General features: G+C 43.4%; 1 protein-coding gene across 1 annotated transcript in view; it reads left to right on the forward strand.

The window, feature by feature from the left end:
- LOC133377961 (membrane-spanning 4-domains subfamily A member 15-like) overlaps positions 1-17,064 on the forward strand; it is a 72,917-nt gene that overhangs the window by 40,823 nt on the left and 15,030 nt on the right. The window contains exons 5-6 of the mRNA XM_061612748.1: positions 2,959-3,071; positions 4,736-4,847. Coding sequence (XP_061468732.1) covers positions 2,959-3,071; positions 4,736-4,847 — 225 coding nt within the window. The remainder of the gene's footprint in view (positions 1-2,958; positions 3,072-4,735; positions 4,848-17,064) is intronic.

Below are 17,064 nucleotides of genomic sequence, written 5' to 3' on the forward strand. Positions count from 1 at the left end.
CAACCTTCCATTAATATAATGCATTCTGTATGTTATTTTCACTCATCATTTATATCCATTTGTATGGACTCTCTACCCCAGTGTATGCATTTTCGTACACGTTCCTTGGCTGGAGGACTGCATTGCAAAATTTAAAAAATGCAACTTTTGAAGGATGGCTTTGTTTCAGTTCTCACACTGTTTTAGAAAGTGTGTATTAGGTATATTCACATTTAAATGTGAATTGAATGAATTTCTCCCTATCCCTGCTTTGAATGGGGTTGTAATCTCTCTAAAAGAGCAGGTCCATAGTCTGGGGGTGTTCCTGGATCCATCTTTGTCATTAGAGGCCCAGGTGACCTCAGTGGCTAAGAGTGCCTTTTACCAGCTTTGGCTGGTAAGACAGCTGAGGCTGTTTCTGGACTGGGATAGTCTGACCACTGTCATCCATGTGCTGATGATGACCTCCAGTCTGGATTACTCTAATGTGGGGCTGCTCTTGAGGTTATATGCCCAGTCAGTCACTGCACTCTGCAGGTGAGGGCCTTCTGAAGATACCATCTTATCAGGAGGTCCGTTCCGCACAATATAGGAAGTGGACCTTTAGTGTTGTGGCAGCAATACTTTTTGATTTCCCTTGCCTTAAAAATTAGATAAGCACCATCTGTGTTATCTTTTCAGCAACTACTGAAGACCTTCCTCTTTCAACAAGCCTTTTAAGTCGAGACCTTATCCCAGTGTGCATCTGTATTGTAATTGTTTTTAAGATGCTTTTAAATATGTTTTATTTTTAAGATGCTGCTTTACAAAAGATGTTTTTAGTGTTTCATCACTGTTGTTTGCCACCATGGGCTTCATTTGGGAGGAAGGGCAGGATATAAATGTCACATATAAATGTGTTTAACTATGTTTAGTTATTTTGTTATATTGTTTCAATGTGTTTGATATATGTTTTTAATTGTATACTGGATGTTTTTATGCTGTAAACCGCCCAGAGAGCTTCGGCTATTGGGCGGTATAGAAATATAATCAATAAATATAAATAAATGTGAAGTACATATTTTTGTGTGCACGTTTTCTGCACAAAAACTGCATCACACAATCTAGAGAAGCTGTGTTCCAATCTGCAAGCAAGTTTGGGAGCTTTGAATCAGATTGGTCTGTTGTGAAACACAGACTAAACCAATTCATCATACAACCCAAATCACAGCTAAATACGACATTTTTAAAGGTGCAAAAGAACGGCAGTGCCCCATTTTCAATTTGTATAGATTCTAAATATGAAATGCATTTAATAGTTGGAAAAAACTACTGATAGTGCTGCTGACGATGAAGGAGAAAGATTAATTTTGTAAAAAGAAATGATAGAACAAGTGTTTTGCTTCACATTGACTGGGTGTGGCTCTATTTATTGGATGATTTGTCTTTAAGGAAACCTGTCTGTAATTTTTGTTAGACTGACTCTCTTTGGGCTTATCCACATGGGAGCAAAAGATCGTATTAAAGTCACTGTTTTTACCTCCGTTTTCTCTTTGCACAGTACACATAGGAGGCTCAAAGCCAGCTGCAAACATGGTGCTTTTCATTCACACTGAAGGGACAGGATCAATCACACAGCTTCCTAATGACCATGCCCTCTTAAGGTCAAAATTCGACTTCCTCTGGTTACCTTGGCAACTGAGCATGCTCAGTTTGTTCCAGAAAACCCCCTGAAGGGCAATTATTTGTATTTTCACTGCTACAATCCAGCTGGAATGCAAATATTTGCTTGACCGGTGTTATGCTTTTGTGCACAAATTAGGGGGGAAAGAAAAATAAAGCACAGTTTGCAGCAGACTTTCAGAATGGGAGCTACAGCCAAACAGGAAATGAAATGAAAGAGAGAGGGGGAGAGAGTTGGCATGGAGAGGGGAACAATTGACACACTCACCTAAAGCATTGAAGTAAAGCATCTACAAGCTTATTGCATTTATATACCGCCTCATAGCCAAAGCTCTCTGGGCAGTTTACAACAATTAAGAACATTAAAAACAAGTATACAAATTTAAACCATACCAAATTAAAACCCATAAAAACCGATAAGCAAGTTAAAAACTATTCAAATGCTGTTAAAATGCCTGGGAGAAGGGGAAAGTCTTGACCTGGTGCTGAAAAGATAACAGTGTTGGCGCCAGGTGCACCTCGTGAACAAGATCATTCCATAATTTGGAGGCCACCACTGAGAAGGCCCTCTCCCTTGTTGCCATCTTCCAAGCTTTCCTTGGAGTAGGCACCCGGAGGAGGACCTTTGATGTTGAGCGTAGTGTACGGGTGAGTTCGTGTCGGGACAGGCGTTCCATCAGGTATTGTGATATGAACTGGAGGTGTTTTTTTCTTCCCTTTTCAGATTAAAAGAGCATTGATATACTACGGATTTAAAGGGGTAGATTGTGTTCTAGCTGCTGATCAGGGCCAGTTCCGAAGGGCGGCCAGGTGGGGCACTGGCCTGAGGGCCCCTGAGGGGCCCCTCTGCTCCTCTTCCGTGATTCGCAGCAGGATTACTGCTGCGGATCGCACGGTGAGAGCTTTGGGGTTCTGCCATTCCCTTGCTTCACCTACCTTGCTCTGCGGTTGTGCACACAGCCGGTGCCCTTAACCAAGATGGCGGTTGAGGCTTCCCTAAGGGGCCGAAGCCTCTGTTGCCATCTTGGCTGATGGCACACATGCGTGTTATGCAAGCAGCCCTGCCATGAACCTCAGAACAAGGTAGGTTAAGCAAGGGAATGGCAGAGCTCCAAAGCTCTCGCCGCACAATCCACAGCAGCGATCATGCCATGAATCTCGGAAGGGGAGTGCTGGGGCCTGGGGTAAGTCTGGGGCCGGCCCTGCTGCTGATTGCCTGCAACATCATGTGATCCATGCAAACTAAAAGGAGCTATGAGTAGCACCAGATCTGCACTAAACCTCTGTGTGAACCAGCCCTTTGTCTGTCGGTTTCAGGTGAAATGCAGTGTGGGAATGAACATCACAAGTGCTGTAATGGCAGCAGTTGGCACCTGTCTCTATATATGTGAGCTAATTATAAACAGAAGTTGGATTAGGTGCTTTGAGCCGTGATATGATGGTGATTTATATTACTTGTCACAGGTAAGTAAATAAATTCCATGCAGAACTTTGTCTTTATGGGTAGGATCCAAGGAGAGAGACATGTATAAAGAGGAGAGAAACCCCGTACACAGAGCTATGCTTGCAGTTCCCATTGCAGCCCTTCGCACTGCCAAAGAGGCCAGCCGCTGTTTAATTTGAAAGCCAGCTCGTCTCTTTAGTAGTAGGAAGTGCTAAATTAAGGGCTTATCCATACCTAACCACAAAATTCACATTTTCCATGTTTGGTTGGTGGCCTTGAGATCCATGCATGTCCTATTTGTGGTCGGATTATTGTGAAAACCCGATTATCAAGCATCCATATGTGTGTGGGGTTTTTTTGCTTTAGCATTGGCCACTCCCCTAAGTCCACCCCTTTTCAGTGATTGGTCCATAACGGTTGTTCACTTTTTGCACGCTTTTTTGGAAGAGCGCAGAAATGTGTATATATATATATATATATATATATATATATATATATATATATATATATATATATATAGTAATTCACACGCATGTGCAGGTTTGTGTATGTGCTATTGGGTGGGAAGGAGACAAGGGACTTGGCATATGACAGAGGAATGCCCATGGACCGCCTATCGCAGAAAAGTCTGCAACCTTGCGTTGGAGCCCACAGACATTAATGTGATTGATTATCGGTTTAGGAAAGTATATTGGTTTTTCGGTGGTATTTCTAATGCAGATTTGTTAACGCGAAAATCTGTACTAGCTTGCAACGTCTTGTGAATTAAGGCGAATTAATGAGGACACAAAGCTATAACATTGCAGACTATACAGTCGTATGGACAGGCCTAAAATACAAAACAAAGCTCCAGCTGCATACCTGTTTCTTCTGTCCATGCATGTCCCTTCTTTGCATTTTGGTCTGTGGCTTTACAAACCCAGATAAGCTCTGAGTTCTGGACAGAAATGTTTTGCTCTCAGAGTGGCTTACAGATCATGACAGCAATACAGTCCCTGCCCTCAGACTTACAATCTCTGAAGACATGTCACAAAATGAAAAAGAGTAAGAAGGGGAAAACAACCAAACTCGGACTCCAAATTCTTAATGTTGCAAGGCTCTTATAATAATCAGCTGGAATGGAAACAGGCTGCTCACAGTTCAAAACAACTTGCATAAGTGGAGATCTGTTTCTCAGTGTTGCACAACTAAGGAATCCAGTACGGCCCACAGGCAGTACTGTTGTACAAGAGCTCACATTAGTGAAGGGCTACATTACATGCAGCACTCATTTTTTGTTTCATGAGGCTTTTCCATGTTAGCAGAGCTTGGAAAAGTTACTTTTTTGAACTATAGCTCCCATCAGCCCAATCCAGTGGCCATGCTGGCTGGAGATGATGGGAGTTGTAGTTCAAAAAAGTAACTTTTCCAAGCTCTGCATGTTAGGCAAAACTCTTGATAAAACTACTCAAAATTCTCCTTACTGCTCCTAGCTCCTTCCAAGGTGATTTTTTTTCTCGTATGTTTTCAAGTCAATTGCCTGCAGATGGCAGTTACTAACATACTTCCTACTACTGCAACTTGACTTAATTAGAAGGGTTGTGAGAGAGAGAGGGAGGGAGGGAGAGAGATTAAATGTGCTTTCCCACATGCTGTTTATGTTTTGCAGAGAGTTGGTACTGCCATTGCCTGCCTGCTTCTCTTGTTCAGCTTGCTGGAGTTTTGCATCACTGTTTCTACAGCACATTTTGGATGCCAGGCAACCTGCTATAGCAGTGACACGGTAAGCACTTTATACCTTGCTTGGAATTTAAGCAGATGTAATTTAGAATCCGAAGGAAAATAGTGCATTTATCATATTTATATCTCCCAGCCATAAGGAACTCAGAGAGGCAGACATGGCTTTTTCGCATACGTGGGTCCACATGCACACACATACACAGACACACGCACACATACAGTATATTAAAGATCTTTTCACGCCTTATATACCCAGTCAATCACTGAACTGCAGGTGAGAGCCTTCAGCAAATACCATCATATCAGGAGGTCTGTTTCACACAATACAGGAATCAGGCTTTTAGTGTTGTGGCACCTAGCCTTTAGAATTCCCTCCCATTAATATAAATGGCACAGTCTCTGTTGCTCTTTCAGTGCCAATGAAGACCTCCTTCTTCCAACAAGCCTTTTAAATAGAGATCTTTATCCCAGTCTTAGAGTTGGAAGGGGTCTATAAGGCCATCGAGTTCAACTCACTGCTCAATGCAGGAATCCAAATTAAAGTATGCCTGACAGGTGGCCGTCCAGGTGCCTCTTGAAGGAGAGCCCACCACCTCCCTAGGTAATTGTTTCCATTGTTGTACCACTTCAACAGTTAGGAAGTTTTTCCTGATGTTCAGTCAAAATATGGCTTCCTGTAACTCGAGCCCATTATTCCTTGTCCTGCACTCTGGGATGATCGAGAAGAGGTTCCGGCCTTCCTCTGTGTGGCAACCTTTCAAATGCTTGAAAAGTGCTATCATATCTCCCCTCAGTCTTCTCTTCTCAAGGCTAAATATGCCTAGTTCTTTCAGTCTCTCCTCACATGCCTTTGTTTCCAGTCCCCTGATTCTCCTGTTGCCTTCCTTGGAACCTCTTCAAGTTTTGTTTTGCTTTATTTTAAGATGTTTTTATTGTTTTATCACTTGTTTGTTGTCCTGGGCTGCTTTTGAGCAGAATATAAAATGCATAGTCAGAGCCTGGAAAAGTTACTTTTTTAAACTACAACTCCCATCAGCCCCAGCCAGCATGCCCACTGGATTGGGCTGATGGGAGTTGTAGTTCAAAAAAGGTAACTTTTCCAAGCTTGGTGCATACTACTACTACTACTACTACTACTACTACTACTTTTTAGTCTCACAACAACCTCTAGATATAGCACTTCATCCAATGTCAGCCAAAGAGCTTCATAACTGAGTCTCCCCAGCCCTGGTGTAACACTTCTAACTACTACATCTAAAAAATTGCACAGAAATAGGATAGAGCAGATTTATTGAGTAGAATAACATTTATTGCGTTAGTCTGTGGGCCATAGCAAAAAGAGCAGATTTACTGGTCAACACATGCAAAAGGAAAATAAAATGGATTGAGGCCGTCCATTATGATGATTCTGCTGATAAAGAGAATGGTAATGACAAGAAAAGTCTTCCTTGTACTGAATTACTCTTCTGTGTTACAGTCAATTATTATTGTGCCCTACCCTGTCAGAGGTGATGATGTAGTTCTGCCTGGAAACAGTTCTGCTCCTCCAGCCTATGACACTACAGATTTTTCACCAAAGAAAGATTAAAGATCCCAGTAACTGCAGCAAAGCAGCAACAATCAATATCTTTTTCTTCTTCTTCTTGGTGTATATATTCATCTACTCAGGCAATGTGCTAGGGCTGCAACTGTTGGTAGATTCATCCATTTGATTAATCAATTACAAGAGTGGTGAAGGAGTTCCCTCCAATTTCAGATTCTCCTAAACCCTCCCCATCATCCCTCCCTTTCCCAAATTTATCAAATGCAAGAGGTGGCAGCACAGACACCAATCACACCTAGGCCCCAGACACTGCTATGAGGAAGTCGGGCCTGGTGTTAGCACTCAGCATGGTTGGGCAAATGGCATGATCCACCAGGGCTGACACAGGTTACTGACATTTTGTTTTAAAAAATATTTCTATTAAGGCAGAAAAGAAAATGGCTGCCACCTCAGCTAGCATTTTGTTTTGCAGCCCTGCGTGCCATCCTGGTAAAGAATATTTTTTAAAAGAAAGAAAAAGGGATTCCCTGTCTGCTATGTGGTGAGCTTACTAGGGGATTCTCCAGGGTGGGGGAAGGGGCTTGTAAATACCTCCTTGCCCAGGGCACTTTCAAGGGGGGGCCTAAGATCCTACTGCATCACTCTTTATTTACACTCCATATGGAAGAAAACAGGGAAAGGGGCTTGTTTGTTTGTAACAAAAGAGAGAAATATTACTCCAAAATGTTTATAAGGCTATAAAGTGTAGAGAAAAATTTTAACAGCAATTTATATAATCACGACTTTTATCAAAGAACATATGTATAGTTGAACATTATCTTGAAATTTCATGTTCTAATGTTTTATAAATTTTCATCAATAAACTTGTCTGGTGAATAGGGTTGACAGGTCAGAAGCATCCCAAACCCTGAGATTTTGGGGGCAAGCCCTAGTGATGTCATAGGTGGGGTTGCCATATTCCAATTCCACAAATCCGGGCAGGCTGATTTGCATATTATACGAATTATAAATTACTTGCATAATTTGCATATTATGCAAATTGTCCTAATTAGGCAACTCATCATAGTAAAGGTTGCATTGTCCAGTTGTTTTGTTTTTGTGCCTAGCAATTACCACCAAAAACTAGGGGAGGATGGGAAGATTTTAAAAAAATTCTTCATTTTCAACCTTAAATGCCTATTATGTAATATTTATTTATTAAGAGGATTTATATCCTGCCTTTCCAGTGTTAAAAACGGGGTTCAGGTTAGCTTACAAACATAGTAAAAACAATAAAAATCCACAATCAATGTAAAAACATAATAAAAACACAACAAACAAAACAAGTCAATGCAGCAGTATAAAAATCGTTCAACTTTTATCAGATAGAAATCAAGATTTCAATATTATCAGTTCTGTCAATCATCTTATCTAAGGGAGCATGTCTGAGCATGTAAGAAGTGTCTTTAGTACACCAATTCTCACATATCCGATCAGATAGAGGGGAAATGGAGCCTTCTATGATAAAGGCTGGAACATGATGGAGACTTGGGTGCTGGCACCTCTTTTTAAAAAAATAAAATAAAAATGCAGTGAATTCTAGAGACCTGGCAAGCTGTGGTAGCATTAGGCAGGGTAGCTGTTCCGTTCCTGTTAGTCTTAAGAGAGGGAAGGTTACATTGAATATTTGCACAGAGAGAGAGGGAGCTTACCGGCGCTTTGCATTCCGGCATTCCGCTAATGCGGCGGCTTTCAATTAGGGGAAATTCCCCATTTTAAAGCCGTTCTTGCTCTTTTGCAGCATTTTGTGGCATTCTGGCAACATTTTCGCGTGATGAGCCCCATTATACTCAATGGGTTCTGCTTTACGGCGATTTCTGCTTTACGGCAGCAGTCTGGAACGGAACCTGCCGTATAAAGCGAGGCCCGTATGTATGTATGTATGTATGTATGTATATATATATATATATACATATATACATGTGTGTATGTATACGTGCACACACACACACATATCCATCCCTGGGGAGATGGAAGTAGGGAGATCTTTGGTGGGGAGATGCCTACCAGTCATTTTGAAGAAAGGTATGTGTCAAAAATACTTGTTAGCCTTTTCTGAATTGCTAAACAGAGGCTTTATCAGGCAACAGGATGAGTGAGGCTACATTCCAATGCAACTTTACTTAGGAGTAAGCACCATTTAACAAGGTGGGTGCAGGGCTGAAAAATGCAAATGCTAGTATCACTGCCTTTTCTACAGAAAGGTTTGCTTTTATATCTTGTATCTGTTCAGGAGAGGGAGTGTTTGGTGGAATCAAACCCTTTTATTCCATCCTCCATGATGACAGGCAGACCCTCCCATTGCATTCACCACTTAAGACACATAGCCTGAGAAACAGGCAACTGAGATGAAAGCTGCTTCTCCTTGCTGACACAACCAGAAAGTGTATGGGTAAGGGGTGGAGCTGCATGTGTTGAGCTTGTGTAGTTTTCTAAACTGCTAGATTCTGCATATGCAACAGGCAAGCAGACTAAAGTTCTTGATTTTTCCGGGACAACTGTGGTGTCCCTCATTGGCTAAAAACAATGGAAGGCGGGAATTAGGGTTGCCAGGTCAGAAGCATCCCAAACCCTGAGATTTCAGGGGCGGGCCCTAGTGATGTCACGGAGACGGGCCTGCCACAAGTGGCCACACGTGCACCGCCACTGCGATGGGGAAAAATTCCAAGAACATTAAATCAGAAGTAACCCCCGCCTCATGCCAGTCTGCAGGCCATCTCTCAGCACACCATTCGTTACGGAATATGAGCCCAAATCCCAAGCCACCAGCTGCATCAGACTGGACCTGGAGCTCTGCCTCCAACAGAATTTCTCGTTGAGGAAAGACAGCCGGGTCTGTAGGTCCACTCTCATGCCAGCAGACACCCTGACACAATGGAACTTACTTAAGGCGAGATTACCTTGGAGGCAAAGACCTAATGGCCTACAATCTCCTGCAATTGGAGCAATGTGAGTTTGCTTAGACTCACAGCTGCTCGCAGCCTATCCCTCAAGACTTGAAGTTTCTGAATGTCAGTGTCCAGTTCGATATCCAAGAATGTAAGGCAGGTGGACGGGCCCTCTGACTTCTCAGGGGCCAGGGGAACCCCCAAATAATCTGAAAGAGCTGTGAAAGCTGACACTAACCGGGCACAGTGACCAGAATAGAGAGGGCCAATGAACATAAAATCATCCAAGTAGTGCGCTGTCAAAGAAGAACCAGCCAGGTCCCTAACGGCCCACTCCAGGAAAGTGCTAAATGCTTCAAAAGCGGAACACGATATGGAGCAGCCTATAGGCATGGCCCAATCCACATAGTATTGGCCGCGAAACTGGAATCCCAGAAGATCAATGTCTCTGGGGTGGACAGGCAGGAGATGAAAAGCCGACTTAATGTCACACTTTGCCATCAGGGCCCCCCTGCCGGCTCTTTTCACAGCCTCGTCAAAAGAAGTGTACCGGATAGAGGCAATGTCTGGGGATATGCCATCATTCACAGAACTCCCCTTTGGAAAGGAAAGATTATGCATGAGCCGGTACTCACCCGGCTGTTTCTTAGGTACAATGCCAAGGGGTGAAATGCAAAGGTCCAGTGGGGGGAGAAGGAAAGGGACCTGAAATCCTGTCTGCAGCAATCTCCTTGTTGAACTTCCTGGCCACTACCTCATCCAAGATCCTTACAGAAGCCTGGTTAGGTGCCCACATTGAAACCCTGGGTCCCTCATAGGGGATCCTAAATCCCTCCAAAACACCCACAAGGAGGTAAGCTGTAGCCTCTCTGTTTGGATACCTAGCCAGAAAGTGCCAACGGGGTAACACAAACCGGGCTATTGGCTTTGCAGCGTGCCATGGCCGCTGGTGGCTGACCTATGGGGCTGCTGCTGATCCGGGCCATTGGGTTTGCCCTGTCGTGCTCTAGAACAAGCTGTGCTGGGATGCCCACTGCTGCATATTCCACAGGCATGTTTGAAACGGCAGGGGTGCCACATTGTCCAGAGCTATTATAACTCCAGCACAGCTGGTGGGAACTAACTCACTGTGGCCCCTGGCCATTGTCAGAAGCCGTCACTTGTGCCTTGGACAAAAGGTGACCACTGTCTGCTCTTTCCCCTGAATTGGCTGGACCGGAGTCATGCAATGGAGCCACATGCCCTGATGCTCAACATCCCAACGCATTGTGGGATCGAGGGCCATCCGCTGGTGAAAATTCTCGTCATAACACAACCACGCCATTCCAGCAAAATACCTGAAGGCCCTATGTATGATGTCCTGATATTTAATCATGGACAACGCCCTTGACTGGTAGGTCTGAATCATCATACCCATGTAGACAGTATAGGAGTTTAACCAATTAGGCCAAACCCTATCCACTTTTTTCTTTTTTGCGGCCTTCTTATCCTTATCCTCCTCCCCTTCTTTATCCTTGGACTCAGATTCCCTAAACAAGAGAGTGAAGATATCAACATATTCACCCCTCCAAATCTTCTCTTTAGTGGACTGCAGAAGGTGGTCCCCAAGGGGGAGAGAGCTGTCTCCCTAGGGATAAACACCCTGAAGGAGGGGCCAGAGCTTGGAAGTAACTCGTTATAAACGAGTTGCTTGCAATTTATCCCTTTTTCAAGTAATGAGTGGGTAACTTCGTTACATTTTGCTGGTAATAGAACGAGTAGTCATTTCATTACTTTTGAGGTGCAACTTTACCATTTGCATCATTACTTTTGGACATTACTTGGGAGGGAGCGGGGGAAGGCTTTGTCTTGTGTGTGCAGGTTTGTACAGCTCCAACTTCCCACAACCGGCTGGCCACCCACCCTCCAGGGGCTGCAACTTCCTTCTCTCCTCCCCTCCAGCGCCAGAGTCACTCGGAGGAGGTGATGGCAGAGCTGTCGGGCGCCAGATTCATCTGGATCGGCATGGACTTCTTTTTTGGTATGGTCTCTCTGCAAGCCAGGGAGCTGGGGAAAGGCGAGAGCAGGCAGCTTGCAAGAGCCTCGCTTAGCACATCCTCTAGCCCTGGGCTGCAGGCTGCAGAAGCGGAGGACGGAGCCAGCATGCTTCTTCCCTGCGGTTCTTAATCCCACTGGCCTGGATCCTGTGGCAAAGCAGGCGCCGGCTCCCTCTCCCCCTTCCGGCTCCCTCTCCCCCTTCCGGGGCTCTTGCAGCTGGCTGCCTCGGCTCCACTGCCTTCCAGGCGGCGCCTCCTGCTCCTGCAGCTGCGCTCGTTTCCTGGGCGCTTTAAAGAACAAGGTGGGGGAGAGGAGCACCCAAGCTACGAGGAAGGTAGAGAGAGAGGGGAGGGAGGTAGAGAGAGAGGGGAGGGGGTCCTCCTTGGGCGAGCCTGCATGTGCCCAGGAGGGGTTTAGCAGCTCTGCGCAGGGTGCATGTGTCCCGAGCCGTGCCAGCCAAGCCTCTTGCCCTTACCTTGCCTTACTTTGCCCGGAATACAAGGGAAATTGAGGCGAGGAGGGGCCGGGAAAGGCTGGCGGTGGTGGAGCCAAAGGACGGGAGCAGCTCGGTGGTAAAGCACAACAATGCAGAAGCACACAGCTTTGATTCCCTGGGTGTCTCCATGGGTCTCTCCTACTTCCAGGAAAGCTGCTGCCAATCAGTGTTGACAATACCTAGATGGTCTCACTACAAGGCAACCTCCTGTGTTCCTGGGAAGAGCCCAGTGGGAGAAAGTCCCAGCTCCTTTTCTGATGTTTAATAAAAAAAAATTTGGGGCTGTAATCTTTTAATTGTGTTCCTATTTTTTAATTTCAAAAAGTATAATGAACTACTCCTGAAATTTCATCTAGGATAAACATTGCTTCTATTTTCTAGATTAATCTTGACAATAATTAAAGGGCCCATAAAGAGTAAAAGCATCAACCTAATTAAATTTGTTTAAAAAATGGATAAATGCTAGAAACAAATTGCGATCACTGTAGAACTTTTACAGTAGTATCCTACACAGAGCCAACTGTCATGCCAGAACAATTAACAATTAATAATGTAAGTGGGAGAACTTCAAAGAACAAATTCATTGAAATAAGGCATATAGGCACTTGTGGTATAATTCACTATTCACTCTGAAGGCCATACTGGCTGAACAGATCCTTGAAATGTTTGCATCCATGAATCTTGCTGATTCCAAATCTTGTCATGGATAATATCTGCCTCTCATGGACTTTTTTTCAAAAACACAAGTCCCCTTTCCCTTTCCACCCCCAAAAGGTAGAAATTTTATTTGTGCTATATGTACTTCAAGTCACATAGATGTGACTAAGCAAAGCTGAGGGCTTCTGGGTCAGAAATGTCAGTTCCTAGACGGGTGTAGCTTGAGCCCAATGCTTACATTCTTAAGCAGGTGTCAGCAACTTTTGGCCCTCCAGATGTTGCTCAATGACAGTTCCCATCAGCCCTAGCCAAGGGCCAGGGATGATGGGAATTGTAGCTCCACAATATTTGGAGGGCCAAAAGTTCCCCGCAGTTGTTCTAAAGAAAGGCATTTAAGACTGCAAATTCTAACTCCATTTGCTTGGGAGTAAGTCCCACTGAATGCAATAGGACTTGCTTCTAAGTAGGCATGGTTAAGATTGTGCTGTCAGCTTTCCTAGATGTCATGCAGAGCAGGCCTTCCTTAATCAGAAATGTACCATGCGCCTTAAAGATGTGAGATTGGGGTATGGAGAAAGGTGCTGGTTGGATTCTGGATGTTTCCGATGGTAAACCACAGCACAAATGAAGCTCAGCTCGGTTCAGCCATTGATTTATGAAGGGAAACAGCAGGGCTCAGGCCTGCCTGGATGTCATGTCTGCTGATTTGGAAAGTCCCTGCCCTCAAGCGTGTGAGGGGCAGCTTCTAAATGTAGAATGCATGAAAGGGTATTTTCCAATATCCACAGTGGTAGTTTATCTATGCGACCTTTTCACTAAGTTATCTAAAAGAGTTAGGCCTGCCACAAGGCCAGTTTTCTCAGTAACACTCCCCTTGCTGCTCTCAAAAATATTGTTTAATTCATAACCTTAATTCTCTATCTACCACGGTAATAGGTTTCCATTACTTAGGTAATTTGAAAAGCTCATCCTATTGTCTATTTTTATGATGCGAAGATCTGTATTCAACATACATGCATCTCCTTGCCATGATTCAACATAGTTAAATGTACTAAGATTCTGGGAACTTCCGGGAAGGGTGACTTAGCCTGTGCCTGCTTTTGAGACGGGCTCCTGCCTCAAAAGAAGCTTATTCAGATATATCAGTCAGTTTTTTCTTTTTTTTTTGACTGATTAAACTTCTCCCGGGTAGGGAGAAACGAAGAGATTAACCTCAAAGCCTATTTTTGTTGGGACGACCAGATCTCATTAATTTATGGGACGAGGTCCAGCCGACGAAGGTGGGACGGATTTTCAACAGCAAGCTCTATCTGTTAAAGCGAACGTTCATCTTATCTTCTAAGAGAGAACGCACTAACAGGCAAGCACCCTTCTTTCTATATTTTTCTTTTACTTGACTTAAATTGTTGCTGTTTAAAAGAGATTTGCCAGATTGATCGGTTTTTGACATCTCACTGGGGAGCCGTAACTTCTCTCTGCTACGCACTAACTAATAGCTTATCTCTGTTTTTGTTGCAAAAAGCTGTCCTGGATTTGCATTCTAAAGATACACACAGAAGAGGGATTTCTATTCCAGATTTTTATTTTGAAAAATATTATACTGTTTTGGGACTGCTCTCTTTTTGGTCTATTTTATTTTGACGAATCTGTGATGTCACCAAGTTTGGAGTATTGGCCCAATTGTTGCTGAAATAAGAAGTGGTTTTCCTATATTTTTCTTTTAAAATGGCAATTAAGAAAGTGGCTGAGAATCTGGAAATAACTATGTTTCAGAGAATAATGAATGAGATTGAGATAACGAAAATTGAATTGAGTAAAATGAAGCAGGAGATTAAAGATATAAGGGTCCCTGTGAGAGAGGTGACCCTGGAAGGGGTCCCTGTGAGAGAGGAGACCCCGGAGATTGGAATAGGGGTCCCTGTGAGAGAGGAGACCCTGGAGACTGGAATAGGGGTCCCTGTGAGAGAGGAGATCCCGGAGATTGGAACAAACGTGGAACAGGAACAAGATTTGGAGTCTATGGACTTTAGAAATAAAATCTATTGTTTGGAACTCAATGTTATCTCTGAAGAAATTAATGAAGATTCTAGAGATAAAGTTATCAATGGCATGGATTATCTTCTGGACTGGAATGATGTGATGGAGCCCAATATAGAGAAAATCTATGGAATTAACTGCAGCCATGTGACAATGGAAAAACTTTTAAGAGATGACCCAGTGTATTTTGAAAAAAAGAACAGAGATATGATTTTACAGCAGTATTTCAGCAACTTATTCAGAATGGATGGCAAGAAAATATTTGGGATAGAGGTAATTCCCATCAGACTCTTATTATATGACTATGGCTTTGACAGCAAGATTATTATGGAATACTGATAATGGAAGATTGGATATTGAAATTACTGGACTTAACAAGACTACTGAAGATGGAAGATGGAAAATGGAACTAATAGAGATAATAGAACAATGGCTACTGAAATTACTGAACCTAACAGATTCTGATGTGATGGATTAATTGAAATGTTTATTTTGACTATGGTTATGACAATAAGATTATCATAATTAGTAATGAGATGGATTAATCGATATGCTTATCTGGAAAAAAAAATTGATAGATATATTTTTTAAAGAATTGAAACCTCTCTTTGACTTTTTGTGGAAAGAATAAAGTAATGTTTATGAGATTTGATGATTAAGTAAGATAACTACTGGAGGAAAGTGATTTTATAATATGACTTAAGAGACAGGATTGCTATATATTATAGACTTATAACTGATTTGATCTTTGACAAATGGGAAGTCAATATTTTACTCTTTATTTTTTTTTTGTTTTTTTTTTTTCTTCTTTTCTTTTTTTCTTTTTGTTTAACTATTTTTGATTTTGTTTTTTGTCTTTGAATGTTTTATGATTTTGTCTTGTATGTTTTATGAAAATCTGAATAAAAATTATTGAAAAAAAAAATGTACTAAGATTCTGGTTCAAATGCTCTTTTAGAAATGCTGAGTATGTCTGGCAGGTAAAGATTTGCTAGCAGTCCTAACACAATCCCACTAGACTGAAGGTGAAGGGAGTCACCAAAACCTCAAATTATCCTTGGTTCTTGCATGTCATCTTTAACCCTCCCACCTTTTATAGTCTCAGGTTAGGTAAGACCTGAAGTCTTAGAGCTATTACAGGAACAGTGCTACCCTTAGGCAGAAGGAAGGATGGCAAGATGCTGGAGGACAGAGCAGTGCATGCAACGTGGCCTGCTCTGTGTCCCTTCAGCCAGCCTGCTGCAGTGAGTTGTGATGGAGGAGGGTGTCATGTAGCAAGTACTGGAAGCAAGATTCAGTAGGATGCCTGTTCAGTACCGATGGCAACGTAATGACTGTAAAAAGACATTCCTTGTCTGACGTGCTCTTTGAGCATCTTGTTGTTTTGAGACATAACAGAAATGTATTGTAAAAGCAGCATTTCAAGTGTAAATTTGATTTCACGTGTTGGGGTATCATTATTGCTGGGGGTGTGGGGGAATGTGAGATGCTGTTATGCCGTTCTGTTAATCTTATGGATAAAAAAAAATATTCTACTACCCTCTGTGTGTGTGTGCTTATTTTTAATGTTGTTTTAGGCTACTTAGATGTGCAGCAGCCAAGGCCAGCACCTTGTAGGCATTTTTTTAAGTAACTGAAATGTAACTGTAGTGATTACTTTGGAGAAAAAGTAAAGCAATCCGTTACTTTCAGAGCAATTGTAATTGTAACTGTAATTACTCCTTTTTTGGGCCATGTAATGGTAACTGTAATTTATTACTTTTAAAAAGTAATCTTCCAAGCTCTGGGAGGGGCAAGGAATGCACAGAAGGGGGGTTAGCACCAGATGGCTGCCAGGGGGTGATAGCTGTTGCTGGCCAAGGAAGTTGTGGCCAGGTTGGGACCAAAACTCCCCCCATGTAAGTGAACTGTGAAGAAGGTGTGGTTGTGCCAGGTGTGCCAGATGACAAAACCAGAGCCCCTGGAACCTGTGTGCTGGCAGACTCCCCTGAAAAGGCTGGTGGGGAAACAAGGACAGCCACATCTTGGGAGGCTGATGGGGCCGGAGCAGCCAAGGTAGAAGGCACTGGGGCCATCGAGGTGGAAGGCACTGGGACCACCAAGGACACCAATGGTGGGGGTGCAGACTGCCTTTCCTTGACCAACCCTGCCGATACAACTGCCCTAGTGATAACTGGTGTAACAGGAGGAGTCATAACAGACTGATAGGAGCTGGTAGCCCCCTTCTCCAGAGCACAGACCCTAGCAAGGAGAGAGCACATAAGGTTAGCTTTAGAAGCCAGCCTAGCTGACTTTTTGGGTGGAGTAGGAGTACTAGGGCCAGAGCCTGGATCATTCGGAGCTGAACGTCACTGTTCTAAAGCCTCAATCCTGGCAATAAGCGCCCGCATGGAGCCCATATCTCACTCTTCATCTGAAGATTGAGGTTCTGTGGGGGGGGGCACTTCGCAGGCCGCTTGACCACCTGAACACCCCGCTTCTGTTTGGCCTTCCTAGGAGGCATGACCAATAAACACAGAACACCTGCAAAATTGAAGAAACAGATAACAATTGAACCAGCCAC

Source organism: Rhineura floridana, chromosome 2 (genome assembly GCF_030035675.1).
Source record: "Rhineura floridana isolate rRhiFlo1 chromosome 2, rRhiFlo1.hap2, whole genome shotgun sequence".
Classification (NCBI taxonomy): domain Eukaryota; kingdom Metazoa; phylum Chordata; class Lepidosauria; order Squamata; family Rhineuridae; genus Rhineura; species Rhineura floridana.